General features: G+C 46.4%; 1 protein-coding gene across 1 annotated transcript; it reads left to right on the top strand.

Moving 5' to 3' along the window:
* Window positions 1-4,361: 4,361 nt before the first annotated feature.
* F4822DRAFT_363659 (uncharacterized protein) lies at window positions 4,362-14,647 on the top strand. The gene is made up of 3 exons (XM_051456152.1): window positions 4,362-6,877; window positions 6,932-7,249; window positions 7,300-14,647. The coding sequence occupies exons 1-3, from the start codon at window positions 4,568-4,570 to the stop codon at window positions 14,512-14,514; spliced, it is 9,843 nt and encodes a 3,280-aa protein (XP_051310213.1). The 5' UTR covers window positions 4,362-4,567; the 3' UTR covers window positions 14,515-14,647.
* The last annotated feature ends 351 nt before the right edge of the window (window positions 14,648-14,998 follow it).

The following is a 14,998-nucleotide window of genomic DNA, read 5'->3' as shown; positions in this document are numbered from 1 at the left end:
GACACTCTCCGAAAGCGACCTACTCCTAACTTTAGTATCGTTCTGGAGATTGTTGAATTTCGAGAAGACAACATTTAGTCAATTAGTTCCGCCTTCTAGAATACAAGTCTTATTCAAGCACGATTATGCGCCGGTTAGGTATCTTGCTATTCGGGTATTCTGCCTCCAGCTTAATACTTCAGACTGTAAACTGGAAGAGCTTATCCGAGAACATATCAAAGAAGACGAGTCTCTGATAGGAGATTTGGATGGAAATGAAATTGACTATACATTTCTCTCCCTAATCGAACGTCGAAGAGCCCAACGCTTAGATGAATCTCGACTCAAGTTACAAGCCGACTTGGAGAAGCCCTATAAAGAAAATTTCCCTTCCGTACAACTCACTAAGCTAGTTGCGCAGTATAACGCCACAATCCTCCCACGACCCAATGGCGTGCCTCGTTCGCCATCCAGTTTGGTACACACGCCAACCACATTAGCTAACTTGGAGGGTCTTGCTCAGAACCTTCAGAAATCAGGTCCGATACTTTTGCATGGGCTTCCTGGTGCTGGTAAAACATCGATTGTGCATGACCTTGCTCGTGAGCTTGGCATGGTGTCCAGCTTGGTGACACTACATCTTAATGAGCAGACAGACGCAAAAATGCTCATTGGATTATACTCGACAGGCTCTAAACCAGGTTCTTTCTCCTGGAGACCTGGTGTCCTCACTACAGCGGTTCGAGAGGGTCGATGGGTCTTGATTGAGGACTTGGATAGGGCTCCGAATGAGGTCATGAGTACTTTGCTGCCACTGGTGGAACATGGCAAACTGCTGATTCCTAGTCGTGGAGAGACGGTAGAAGCTCCGAGTAGTTTCCGATTGTTTGCGACCGTTCGAACTACTCGAGGAATGAATGGACGAGAAAGTCTTCCTAGTATGCTAGGTCAACGATTCTGGCACTTATCGAGCGTGAAAATTCCTCCACCAGCCGAACTGGAACAAATAATTATTGGCAGTTATCCTCTATTATACAAATATACTCCGATGATCATGTCAGTCTATAGAAGACTTTGCAGCCTTTCTAGCCTTTCATCTGTGGGTGGTGCTGGACGGAGTACAGTAGAACGCTCAACTACCCCAAGAGACGTCTTAAAGTGGTGCCGTCGCCTAAAGGAAACCTTGGTGGCCTCAGGCTGTAAAACTGGAGACGAGCCCGTAACCGAGGCGACAAGAGATTGGATGTTTATGGATGCGGTCGATTGCTTTTGTGGTAGCCTCCCAAAACCAGAGGCGCGGGCGGCTCTTGTTAGTTGTATTGCGGAGGAGATGCATCTCTCGAAACAGCTTATGGAACACTATCTCGAAGCCCATGTACCTCAAATGGAGGATACCCCAAGTAATTTCAAGGTTGGGAGGGTTATGTTGACCAGAAGGAAACACGCGGGCAGAGTGACAAAATCGAAAAAACCGTTCGCGAGCACAAGTCACTCAAAGAGACTGCTGGAACAGATATCAATGGCCGTCAAATTGCGCGAGCCCGTACTTCTCGTCGGTGAGACCGGTATTGGAAAGACGACAGTAATTCAGCAGCTAGCCGAGTCTCTTGGCCATAAACTCGTTGCTGTGAATTTGTCACAGCAAAGCGAAGTTGGCGATCTCTTGGGTGGCTTTAAACCGGTAAATGCACGCAGTTTAGCCGTACCCCTGAAAGAAGAGTTTGAGGATTTGTTCGCTTCGACTGGGATTTCTGCATCGAAGAACCAGAAATATCTAGAACAAATAGGTAAATGTACTGCTAAAGGTCAGTGGACGAAGGTATCGAAACTTTGGCGGGAAGCGCCGAAGATGTTCGATAAAATCGTAGGAGAACTTCAGAGCCGAGCTGAAGCGCGTGACGATGACGGCACAGATGGGCGACCAGTTGCAAAGAGACGTAAGGTGGAGTCGAAGCTTCAGTCGCTCCTCGACCTAAAACCGCGCTGGGAAGCTTTTTCAAAGAGTTTGGAACAATTTGATATCCAAATCTCTGGAGGTTCGGGTACTTTTGCTTTCGCCTTCGTTGAAGGCAACATCGTCAAAGCAGCAAGAAATGGAGACTGGGTACTATTGGACGAGATTAATCTAGCCTCGCCCGATACGTTAGAGAGTATAGCTGATCTGCTCACCTCTGGCCCTAACGATGAACCGTCGATCCTATTGTCAGAAACGGGTGATATCGAACGTGTTAAGGCGCATCCGGATTTCCGCATATTTGGTGCCATGAACCCAGCTACAGATATTGGCAAACGAGACCTTCCACTTGGACTTAGATCGCGCTTTACTGAGTTCTACGTAGGCAGCCCAGACAAGGACCTTAAGGATCTACTCACTATTATTAAGGCTTATCTGAGTGGGAAGAGTATCAAGGATGAGCAAGCTGCTGATGATATTGCCCGACTTTATCTCAACACTAAAACACGAGCAGAGGAGAAACGACTGGTTGATGGCGCCAACGAAGTACCTCATTTCAGTCTACGAACGTTAACTCGTGTTTTGAGTTATGTGAATGATGTATCTCCATTCTATGGACTTCGACGAGCTCTGTACGAAGGCTTCTCCATGGGTTTTCTTACGCTGCTGGATAGAGCATCCGAGGAGACACTCGTACCCTTAATCCACCATCACCTTCTTGACAAACAAGGTGGTGCTAGATCATTACTTTCGCAGCCACCGAAGCACCCTAACGATGAAAAGCAATACGTTAAGTTCATGAATAAGAATAAGGATCGTCAATATTGGTTACTCCAGGGAGACGAAACCCCCATCGAACGAACTGACTATATCATCACGCCTTATATCGAGCGAAATCTCCTGAACTTAGTAAGAGCCACATCGACAAGACGTTTCCCAATTCTCATACAGGGACCTACATCGGCGGGTAAGACGAGCATGATCGAGTATCTTGCAAATTTTAGCGGCAATAAATTTGTGCGAATTAACAATCATGAACATACGGACCTTCAAGAGTATCTTGGAACTTATGTTTCTGATTCCGACGGCAAGTTACGATTCCAAGAGGGGCTATTGGTACAGGCACTTCGACAAGGACACTGGATCGTGCTAGATGAATTAAATCTGGCGCCCACAGATGTTCTGGAAGCATTAAATCGTCTTCTTGACGATAATCGTGAACTGCTCATCCCCGAGACCCAGGAAATTGTACGGCCGCACGAAAACTTCATGTTATTCGCAACTCAAAATCCACCTGGTTTATATGGAGGTCGAAAGGTACTCTCGCGCGCTTTTCGCAACAGATTTCTTGAGCTTCACTTTGACGACATACCGGAAGACGAGCTCGAGATCATTCTACAGAAGCGAAGTCTGTACACTGCTCCCTCCGACTGTAAGAGAATCGTCAATGTGTATAAGGAACTTTCAAGATTGCGACAGACGAGTCGACTATTTGAAAACAAGGATAGCTTTGCGACACTAAGAGATCTTTTCAGGTGGGCTCTAAGAGAGGCAGAAACCCGAGAAGAAATTGCAGCTAACGGGTTTATGCTTCTTGCGGAACGTGTCCGAGACGAGGAAGAAAGAATAGCTGTCAAGAGAGTCATTGAGACTGTTTTCAAAGTCAAGATCGACCAAAATGAACTTTACGACATCAATAGGTCTCCATATCTCCGAGCGCAACCTCCTAACAATGGACAAGGGGTGGTTTGGACTCATGCTATGCGGCGCTTGTATGTTCTAGTTGCAAGTGCGCTTCGTCACAATGAACCCGTGCTTCTTGTTGGAGAGACTGGTTGCGGGAAAACAACCGTTTGCCAACTTCTTGCCGAGTCTCTTGGAAAAGAACTTCATATTGTTAACGCTCACCAAAATACCGAAACTGGTGATCTTATTGGATCTCAGCGACCCATCAGGAACCGAGGTGCCATTGTGGACTTGTTGACCCAAGATCTCATTGAAACCCTCCGACAACTTGGGCAAGCGGTAGAAGGCGGTTTAGAAGACCTGCTAGAGAGGTATCATGCTCTTGATGAGTCAACTCGATCACTGATACTTTTGGACTTGCAGCGAAAAATTTCGGATAATGAAGTCAAGAGCAAGGCTCTCTTCGAATGGGCAGATGGAAGTTTGGTCCATGCTATGCGAGATGGTCAATTCTTCCTTCTAGATGAAATTTCTCTAGCCGATGATTCCGTCTTGGAAAGATTAAACTCCGTTCTTGAGCCCCAACGCACATTACTTCTTGCGGAAAAGGGCATCGACGATTCATTTATCAAGGGCTCCGACGGCTTCCAATTCCTCGCAACTATGAACCCTGGTGGTGATTTTGGCAAGAAGGAACTTTCACCGGCATTGCGAAACCGGTTTACTGAAATATGGGTGCCACCCCTTTCCGAGAATGAAGATGTGCTGCAAATTGTATCTTCGAAGTTGAGACCTGAATTCCAACCTTTCTCCAAGGTTATCGTCGAGTTCTCTTATTGGTTTGGGAAGAATTTTCGATCTACGGCTTCAACAGCATTTTCCATTAGAGACATTCTAGTTTGGGTCAAGTTTGTCAATGAGAGCGTGGGTCATCATCCTGCATCTTCTATGATCCACGGTGCTGCAACCGTTTTCATTGACACCCTTGGTGCAAATCCATCTGCGCTAATCGCACTTGACCCTAAGAGTATGGATACACAGCGACAGAGATGTTTAGATAAGCTAAGCGAGTTGCTTGGTTGCGATGCGACTGCGGTATATCGAGCACAGCTACAATTAACTATTGATGCTAATAAACTACGGATCGGCGATTTCTCTATTGAACGTACCACAAATGAGGACTTCGAAACCGGATTTGCCTTACATGCACCAACCACCAAGCTCAACGCGATGAGAATTATTCGTGCTCTCAAGGTGCAGAAACCTATTCTATTAGAAGGCAGTCCGGGTGTGGGGAAAACAACATTGGTCAGTGCTCTTGCTCGAGCGTGTGGACGGCCCTTGACAAGAATTAATCTTTCCGACCAAACTGATCTTATGGATCTTTTTGGAACGGATGTCCCCGTAGAAGGAGCTGAAGCAGGTCATTTCGCATGGAGGGATGCACCATTTCTTCGAGCTATGCAGAATGGAGAGTGGGTACTTCTTGATGAGATGAACCTGGCTTCACAGTCCGTCTTAGAAGGCCTTAACGCTTGTCTCGATCATCGAGGAGAAGTTTATATTTCCGAACTTGACCAAGTCTTCAAAAGACATCCCAACTTTCGTCTTTTCGCAGCACAGAACCCACATCATCAAGGTGGAGGGCGAAAGGGGTTGCCTAGCTCTTTCGTCAATCGTTTCATTGTTGTGTATGCTGATGTCTTCACTGAAGAGGATCTCTTACTGATTGCACAACATAACTTCCCCAAAGTCTCCGCCGATATTGTACGACGAATGATCAACTTCATTTCAAACCTTGAAACACGGATTCTTGTTGAGAGAGTATTCGGGGCCCAAGGTAGTCCTTGGGAATTTAATCTTCGTGATACCCTACGTTGGCTGCATTTGCTTACGTCTTCGGATCCTCTGCTTAGCACTGGTAGTGTTGACGACTTCCTGGGCATAGCAATTCGACAGCGTTTCCGGACTGAGAAAGACAGACTCGAAGTGGACAAGCTTTTCGCCGAAATATTCGAGGCGCCACCAAAAAGCCACCAGTTATACCATAACATTTGTTCTTCCTCACTTCAAGTTGGGCTTGCACTAATGCAACGGAATCAGCTTGTGCAACCTTCACAATTCCCTAGCATGGATATTGTTCCTCGACTCTCCGAAATAGAGTCCCTCTTAATTTGCATCAAGCAGAATATCCCATGTATTCTTGTTGGGCCTTCGGGAAGTGGAAAGTCCATGCTACTGCAACACATCGCTGCATCATCCGGTAAATCACTGGTCACATTCCCCATGAATGCTGATATAGACACTATGGACCTCGTGGGTGGATTCGAACAATCCGACCCTATACGCGAGTTGAATACTGCATTGAGAGAATTACAAGAAGCCTTGCAATTGTCAACAGTAAGCGTTTTAGGTGAAGGCGTTCCAGATTCGGCAATCGACTTGTTGAATGCTCTTAGTTCTACGAAGGATCAGATAGAGGAGCGTCAATATCTCGTGGATTGCATTCGAAATCTTCAGAGTCAAATATCGGCAGGTTCGGAGCTTGCTACTATTCTCACTAATGCGCGCGACGTTCTTCAACGTCCTATTAATATCTCGAACCCTAGATTTGAATGGTTGGACGGTATTATCGTCAAGGCCCTTCAGAAAGGAGATTGGTTGGTACTTGACAACGCGAACCTCTGCAGCGCTTCAGTTCTCGATAGGTTAAACTCCTTGCTTGAACCAGAGGGTTTCCTAATAATCAACGAACACTGCGGTCCCAATGGTGAGGCCCGAGTTATCAAGCCTCATCCCGATTTTAGGGTGTTCTTGACCGTCGACCCTCGCTACGGAGAACTCTCACGGGCGATGAGGAACCGTGCTATTGAGATCTACATCGAACCGCATACTTCTGCTTTGGAAGTATGGCGGGGTAGAGTGACTGAAGTAGAGTCGAGTTTAAAGAGATATGAACTGTTAGATTCAACATCCTATATCAGGTCGTTTGTATCATCTGTCGCTCAGAACTCCTTATCCTTCATTGATTTACCTCTACTCGATAAGTTCGATGTCCACCAAGGCCGCACTGGACTACCACGACGAACCGATCTCACTGAATACTATCTTGACCATACGGTGGAGGATATGACCTCTAGACATGTCGTGACTGGCTCGTTTGTAGAGTCACCCCTCACGGTCGATATACAAAAAGCAATCCACCATCTATATGCAGCTTTGTCTACGAGCGTTTCTCCCGGGCTCGAAAGTATGCAGGTTAGTCTCTTATTCTTTTTTCTGCTTTGGTTAACTCAACTAATTATTGGTTAGCCGATTCATCCTTTGCAAAACTCGGTGGTTGTCCCTTTGCTTCAAGGACATTCTCCTCGCCTTCCCTTCTGGTTAGCAACTTGTTACGACTTGTATACCGACATTATCGATGCCCACCTCCAACTCGAATTCGAAGAGATCCGCCGTGCATCAAGCCAATTATCAGAGTACAACTGGCTTCAACGTTCTGTTGTCGCAGGTAGTGTCGCTGCTGTGGCAAAAGATCCCACGGTTAAGTCGGCCAAGTTTATTGTTGGTGTTCTCGAAGAACTCGACTCGTTTATGCGCTCCAATCTTTCAAACCCTGGCTCATGGAAGGCAAGTACTGATGAAATTAAAGGCCTTCTTACACCTACTAATAGGCTTAGGATCGATCATACTTTTTCCGAGACATTATGGTCTGCTGGTGGAATATGTATCGGGATCTGACAGCAGCCACTTTCCATGGGGCGATCTTCCAGGCTCGTCTTGGTATGGCTTCAACTATGCTATCTAGCCGCATCTCCCACAGCGAAGATGATCAGGTACGTGAATTAGCTTCACGAATTCTCAGGGGCCTGGATGAATGCTTCGTCTCCGGATTCAAGTTATCTACGGGACTGAATATGGAAAGCCTCTGGAAATTGTTGAGGCCGATTCCAATTGGAACCGAGTCGCTTCTCGATAATATCGTTTGTATGGAACAACTGGCTTCTCAGTTTGACTTGGTCAAATGGCAATCTACGGCCGCGCCATCTGACCTCGCTAAAATCATGGATTCGTTCGTTAAAGCATATCAGCTTATTCGGTTGGACGAGCCAAATGTGGATGCTCTTTTGGAGGCATTGAAGGTTGAGATTGATCAACTGCTTAACAATATAACTGAAAACAGTGCCTCGATCTCTCCATTTATGGTCGAAGAGTTTGAAACCATAAGGCAGATAATTTTTCTCGATGGCTTATCGCACCAGGTCGAACCTCTGCAAGAATCAAACGAAATGATCTTACTGTCCAATATTCCGCTTACCACCCAGATGCGTGTCAGCAGTGCTACCGATACGTCAAAACTTCTGTTGTCAATGGAGTGTATTTCCAGCGAAAACAATCACCAGCAGCATTGGGATGGGAATTTATCCGCTAGAGTCTTATCAAAGCTTGATGCCGTGAATTCAGCGAGCCTCAGCTCTCTTGCTTCACTCGAAGCGGAATTGCCAATCATAGCCAGGCAGATAGGTACTAATACGCAAGCAATTGCAGACGATCGGCTTGATAAACTAAGGGAGGTACTCTGGTACCTCGTTTCGGACGTAACGGCTGTCTACGACTCATCATTAGCTGATGCATTCGCTTCGGTTCGCGAGGCGTCTGCTACAATCGATGAAAAGACCATAATCGAGTTCGATAAAGAGGATTTATCATTCGACGTGAACAGACTTTTACCAGATGCAGCAATATTTGGACAGTGGGAGTCTTCTCGTATTGCTACTGAGCACTTGATCCCCGCTGTTGCGAGCTGGGTTGGGTCGAGATATTCTATTAGACGACGTACATACCTTGCTAATGCTTGGGTTCAATTTTCCATCGCATTGATCAAACTTTTCGTCCCCGACAAGGCGTTCGACCCGCAATTGCGACCTGAACTAGAGCTAGGATATCATAAAGGAGTTTCGCGATTCTTACAGCAGAAACTCGAACAACTACAGGATTTCGAGAAGTTCTCGACGGGCCATTCTACAAATCTACGCTGCAAATTGGTAGAGGAAGAAATTGCAGCTTTTGGACCTGCCCCTAGTGCAATTCAGGCTGTATATCGACCACGAAAGTGTGAGCTACCCTCAGTACAAGCAGAATTCAATAATCTATTACAGATTATTCTAAAGGCGGATATTAGCTCTATCTTGCTTCAACATTACTCGGGATCGGAAGGGGCCACGCAACAGTTGCATGTTATCCACGAAAACATATCGAGAATTGGTTACCGCCTGAAACAGAAATACCGCGCCTATGAAGATATAACCTTGCCGGTAGTCAACATGATCCACTGTCTTGAACTCGGCTTATACCTAGGACAAGAGGCTACCTCAATAGTTCCGCAGAATGAGCTCCCATCGGGATCGTTGCTGAACTTGGCACCATTCCTTGGCGGAAAACTAGAAAACTCGGCTATACAGACAACTGCAACCCATAGCTTCGAGTTCCTCTACTATTCAAGTACGGTAGTTGCGGTAGAAGGGCTGAAAGGATTGAAGACAATTGAGCAGAATACCTTCCAGGCAATTCATTCATTATACGATCAATGGTCCCAGAAGCTTGAAGCGGATCAAAAAGCCGAGGAGTCGAAGAGAAGTTGGTATCGTTATCGGGGTGGGCTAGATGAGGAAGTGGCAGCAGAACAAGAAGCATTTGATGAATTGTTCCCGACATTTGACGAAGAAAATGAGCTGAACCAAATGGCAAAGCCCAAAGTGGGAGACGCCCGAGCATTGGCCATAAAACTAGCCAAAGTGCACAAACATATCTTCCTCACCCCACAAGATGCGTCTGAGAGCATTAAGAGTCTCAATAAACTCTTGGCTGGAAAAGCGTCGACGGATTCTAATCTAACTATTTCGGATCGAAATTTACTTCCAGCCACATTATTGGCTTTGAACGAGAAATTGGAAGAGATACGCTCCAACACGTGCCCGGCTGATTACAACTTTTACACAGATGGCAATCTTCCTGAGGCGCGAAGGCTTGTTAATCTGGCCAATGAATTTCGTGCTCGTTTTAGACAGCTTCAGCAAGTCGACGAAATTGGCCACCTTCAACCTTTGGCAGATATCGTGTCATCTTGCGACAAAATCCTCCAAATTGGACAATCAGATCCGCTCGCCAGAACAATATCCAAGGTTGAGCAACTGCATGCCTTTGTTTATGAATGGCAATTCGGAGGCTGGGCGAGCAAAGTCTATGGCGCATTACCCCTGTACAATCGCCTAACTGACTTACTTGTTGGTTGGCGAAGACTAGAACTTTCAACATGGGGTAAATTATTCGACATGGAAGTTAAGAAGAGCGAAGAGGATGCCAATTCTTGGTGGTTTATCGCTTACCAAGCTATCATTGCCGTGCCTCTGACTCTAGCTCAAGCCGGAGAGGATATTTCACAACACGTCTCCAGTCTACTGAAGGAATTAGAGACATACTTCTCGTCAGCGCCCATTGGACAATTCGCTAGCCGGCTCGGTCTACTGAAGCAACTTCACAAACAATTGGAATTGCTTACGGAGGATTATCCTTCAATGTCATTAATTAGGGATGGCCTTCAGAACTTTATTAGCTTTTACTCCCGTTATACTCAGGCGGTCGACAACTCAATTCGCACTGGAAGGGGACCCCTTGAGAAGCAGATGAAAGATGTTCTTCTCTTGGCTAGTTGGAAAGATACGAATATTGTCGCGTTGCGAGAGAGTGCCCGCAAATCTCACCAAAAACTCTTTAGGGTTGTGCGAAAATTCAGAGATATCCTTGGCCGGCCTATGAAGCCAATCATAGAAGGTGGTTTGCCAGATGAACCGTTGGATGAGACCAGCGCCGTCGTGACCCAAACGAAGGTTATACATATCGACCCACATGCGGTTAAGCTGTGCTCTCAATACATCCCTGGCTGGACGGATACCTACCGAAGATTGGCTAATGTCCAGAAGACTACCGACATTATGGATAAACTAAGCCGCATCCCCGAGTCCGCTTTGGATGCTGGTGAGGCTACCGAGTCTTTCTTATCCAATCTCGAGTCATCAGCTCTTGAGCTTCGCAAAGAGACCCCCGGAACCCTTACCGAAGAGAATAAAGCCTTAGTGAAACATCTGAAGTCACGTAAGCGAAAACTCTTCGCAGAGACTCTAAAAGGAGTTCGGCAGATGGGAATTCATTACAACCTGAGTACCGACGTTCTATCACGACAAAATGCGCTCTCTACGGTGCTTGCTACGTCGGATGCATTTTTGTCTCAGCCTTTCAAGGAACTAGAAAGCACTGATTATTATTTCCACAAAATGCTTGATCTAGCGCCTAAAGTTCGGGGTGCCTCTCAAGATCATTCGGAAGACCTGACTATCGCCGAGGTTGACAGGAGCATCGGATTCCTTGAAGGTATACTTTATGCCTCGCTAAGTCAAAGGCGTGAGTTGGCAAAAACACTTAGACAACACGATGCACTCGCGACTAGTTCGAAGTATATCTCCTCCATTAGCACCTTGAAGGTTGGCAATAAAGTCACAACTCAAATACTCTCTGGTAATCATGAGAGAGCTTCTATTTGGCTTGTCCAGATAATCAAGGTCGGCATACATCTTATTGAGGTGCACGCTAAACTCGGAAATGTTAACAATGCGGAGATTCTCAGCTTACTTAATGGCTGGTTGGAGAAAATGAATGGCTTATCTGCAAATTGGAATTCATTGCCGGTTTTGCCAAGTGGGGTAACCTCGCTCGAGAAAACACAATTGGAGAATTCCGTTAATTCGATATTCAATGAATTTCGGATTGAATTGAATGATGCAAGCCACAAATGGCCGGCCTTGGCATTCTTACTTGAACAAATCCGACTATGGACCATCATCGATGAACATTCAATATCTACCGATTCAGCGATCAAACAACTTGATGTCGTCCTCAATGCTACGAAGAGCCTTTGCGATAGCATTCTAGTTACCATTGAGCAATTCAACAAAAAGGTTACCGAGTTGCCAGCTTCAGATGAGGAACCTGGATGGCTTGTCAAGTATGGCGAGGTTATGGTTGGTTCCCTAAAAGCTCTACGCATGAAGAAAATTGAGAAGACTATGGGGGAGCTTTTGGATGTCTTGCCTCAAATCGATTTGGCCAATGATAATGCTTCGGGGGCCTTGAGAGCTTTGATGGCAGTTCTCAACCCGATCGTGGATCAATACCAAGTCATATGCAAGCGCGCGGTCGAAAAATACGCTCGCGTTCATAGAAGTACTTGCAAACTTGGCTACAAGTTGAGCAAGAGCTTTACCCAATTGGCATCTCAAGGCTTTTGCACTCCTCAAGAAAATTCTGACGAGACATCTGGTGAGGCTGGACAGCTTGAGAGTGGTACAGGTCTTGGTGAAGGAGAAGGCGCTGAGGATATTAGTAAGGATATTCAGCCTGATGAAGATTTGTCCGAATTAGCTCAAGAAGCCAATAAAGAACCCAACCAAGAAATGGAAGACGAGAAGGACGCTGTTGATATGGCCGATCAAGAGCTCGAGGGCGACCTCGAAAGTATTGATGGCGGTGAGGATAAGGAGGAAGACTCCAAGTCTGGTGATGAGGAAGAGAGCGGTGATGAGATGGATGAGGAATCTGGCGAAGTGGATGATCTAGATCCTTCAGCTGTTGATGAGAAAATGTGGGATGGTGAGAATGAGGAGGACGTAGACAAGGATCAGCAAGGAGAGAACTCGAAAGGGCAGACGAAGAAAGATGAGCAAGTAGCCGCTGACGCGCCGCCCGATACCCAGGAGATTGAGCCCGGACAAGACGAAGAGCAGGGTGACGAAAACCCTGATGAGAATCCTGCTGCCGAAGAAGAGGAAGACGCCAAACCACAGGATGAAACCAGTATGCAGGATCAAAACGTCCAAGAGCAAGATACACTGGCGCTTCCCGACGATATGAATATTGATGGGAGCGACGACGACTTGTCATCAATTAGCGACGATGAGCTCGATAAGCTCTCAGATGTGGATCAAGAGGAACAAAATGATAAACGAATGGACGACCAGGAAAGTGAGAATGGAGAAGACGCCGAGATGGAAATGGCACCTGGCGATGATAAAGATGAACCCGAAGAGAGCGCCGAGAAGGAAGACGAGGCCAATATCCAAGAAGATGGACAGGCGGATGAGGAGTCAGAGAACCCAATGGAAGAGGAACGCGAAACTGCTGAATTGCCGTCTAAGGATGAAGTCAACGCGGATAACGAGAACGCTGCGCCAAGTGATGTGAAGAGCAGCGGGCAGGACCAAGATCTCAATCAAACTGAGGAGGCCAATAACGCTCAGAGTAACACTACTCAACAAGAGGACGGCGAGGTGGGAGAGAATGCAGCCGATCAGGAAGCTTGGGCTGGTAAAAAGGGCAGTGTTTCGAAAGCTCAAGAACAACCTTCTCAAGCAGATATAGACGATACCAAGGATTCTACGACTAGCCAACCTTTCAAGGCGCTTGGTGATGCTCTGGAGAAGTGGCATAGACAACAACGAGAGATCAAGGAAGCTCAAGAGCAAGAATCTCGGGAGCAAACGAAAAATGCTGAACAAGAGTCCAAGATCCAAGAGTTCCAGCATATCCAGAATGACGAATCCGCTGCGGATGCCCAAGCGATGGGTGCTTCAAATGAAGAGCAGAAACAGCAAATTGACGAATCCATGGCAATCGATGACGAAGATCAACCTGCGGACAGCCGAATCCTACCCGAGGAAGAAGTCGAGGCAGGCCAAATGGATGAAGATAAGATGGATACCTCAGAACCTCTTGACCATCAAGATCAGCAAGAGACACAGAAAGAAGAGAGACCTACTGGAGTATCAACTCGCCAAGGTGCCTACAATAGGAATACAACGCCACCGACGAATGGAGAAGCTCCTTCGGAAGAAGTGGAGGAAGAGATCCAGGAAACGTCTACGCAACTGTCGATTACCCACTTATCGGAACCGAATATGGAACTCAGGGATTTCGATGAGGCCATGCAAGAATGGACGTCTTTCCAAAACAAAACCCATCCTCTTTCATTATCCCTTACTTCTCAATTACGTTTGATTTTAACTCCATCCCAATCGACAAAACTATCTGGATCCTACCGAACAGGTAAACGCCTCAACATCAAGCGCATCATTCCATATATCGCCTCTAGTTACAAGAGGGATAAGATATGGATGCGCAGAGCTATTCCGACTAAGCGATCTTACCAAATCCTGCTCTGTGTTGACGATAGTAAGAGTATGGGCGAATCTAGTTCCGGCGCACTGGCGTTGGAATCTCTAGTTATGGTCTCGCGTGCCCTGACTATGCTTGAAGTTGGTCAAATCGGAATCCTTGGCTTCGGTGCAGATACCTTCATGGCACATGAGTTTACCGAACCGTTCGCCTCGCATGATGCCGGTGCCAAGGTGTTGCAGAAATTCACATTCGACCAAGACTACACGGATATTGAACTCCTCGTCCGACAAACCATCGAACGCTTCCGACTTGCGCGTCTTCAAAACCCGAGTCGAGGCTCTGAAGACCTCTGGCAACTCGCATTAATCCTATCTGACGGCCTAACACCATCTGCATCACACGAAAAGATCCAGCTCCTGCTTCGTGAGGCCATGGAAGAACGTATCATGATTGTTTTCATCATCATGGACGACACGGCAAATAGTAAAGATAAGCAGAGTGTCATTAACCTCAAGAAAGTCCGGTTCATGGGTAATGATGAGATCAAAACGGAGTACTATCTAGACACGTTCCCGTTCCAGTACTACCTCATTGTACATAATCTTGAGGATCTCCCTGGCGCGTTGGCGGGCTTATTGAGGACTTGGTTTGCAGAGGTTAATTCTTGAGCTTGGAGGTTGGAAGTTGGGGTTTGGACTGGTTGCATTGCATTGCGTTGTTTTGAGGGTTGGTTTGGCATTAGAATGGGTGTTTATAGGGCTTGATAAAAAGAAATGGACTTGTTTATATGTTCTCACAATTGTTTGATTGTCGTGATTTTCTACGTGATTCTGTTCTGGATTAATGAGAAGCCTTGCGATGCCTTCAAATATCTTGATTGTCACCTACAGTGAGTGATGTGTGGGCAAGATCTTAGACCTATTTTTCAGCAGGGATGTGCTACGATTACAGGGGATTTAGCGCTGAATATTGCTGTATTTTTAGTGCTTTATGGATCGGTCGTCGGCGTTTGCTATCGGAAATGATTATAGGGGGTGCTCTAGCTGATATGTTAGTGCTGGGCAGCTGGGTGCATGGGCAGCATGTGGTGGCACGGCAGGGAGGTGCGCCTTATAATCTACTATAATTATAAGGGGATTTGGGCGGTATGGG

Source organism: Hypoxylon trugodes (genome assembly GCF_022578975.1).
Source record: "Hypoxylon trugodes strain CBS 135444 unplaced genomic scaffold F4822scaffold_9, whole genome shotgun sequence".
NCBI lineage: Eukaryota > Fungi > Ascomycota > Sordariomycetes > Xylariales > Hypoxylaceae > Hypoxylon > Hypoxylon trugodes.
This window is presented reverse-complemented; position numbering and strand designations above follow the sequence as displayed.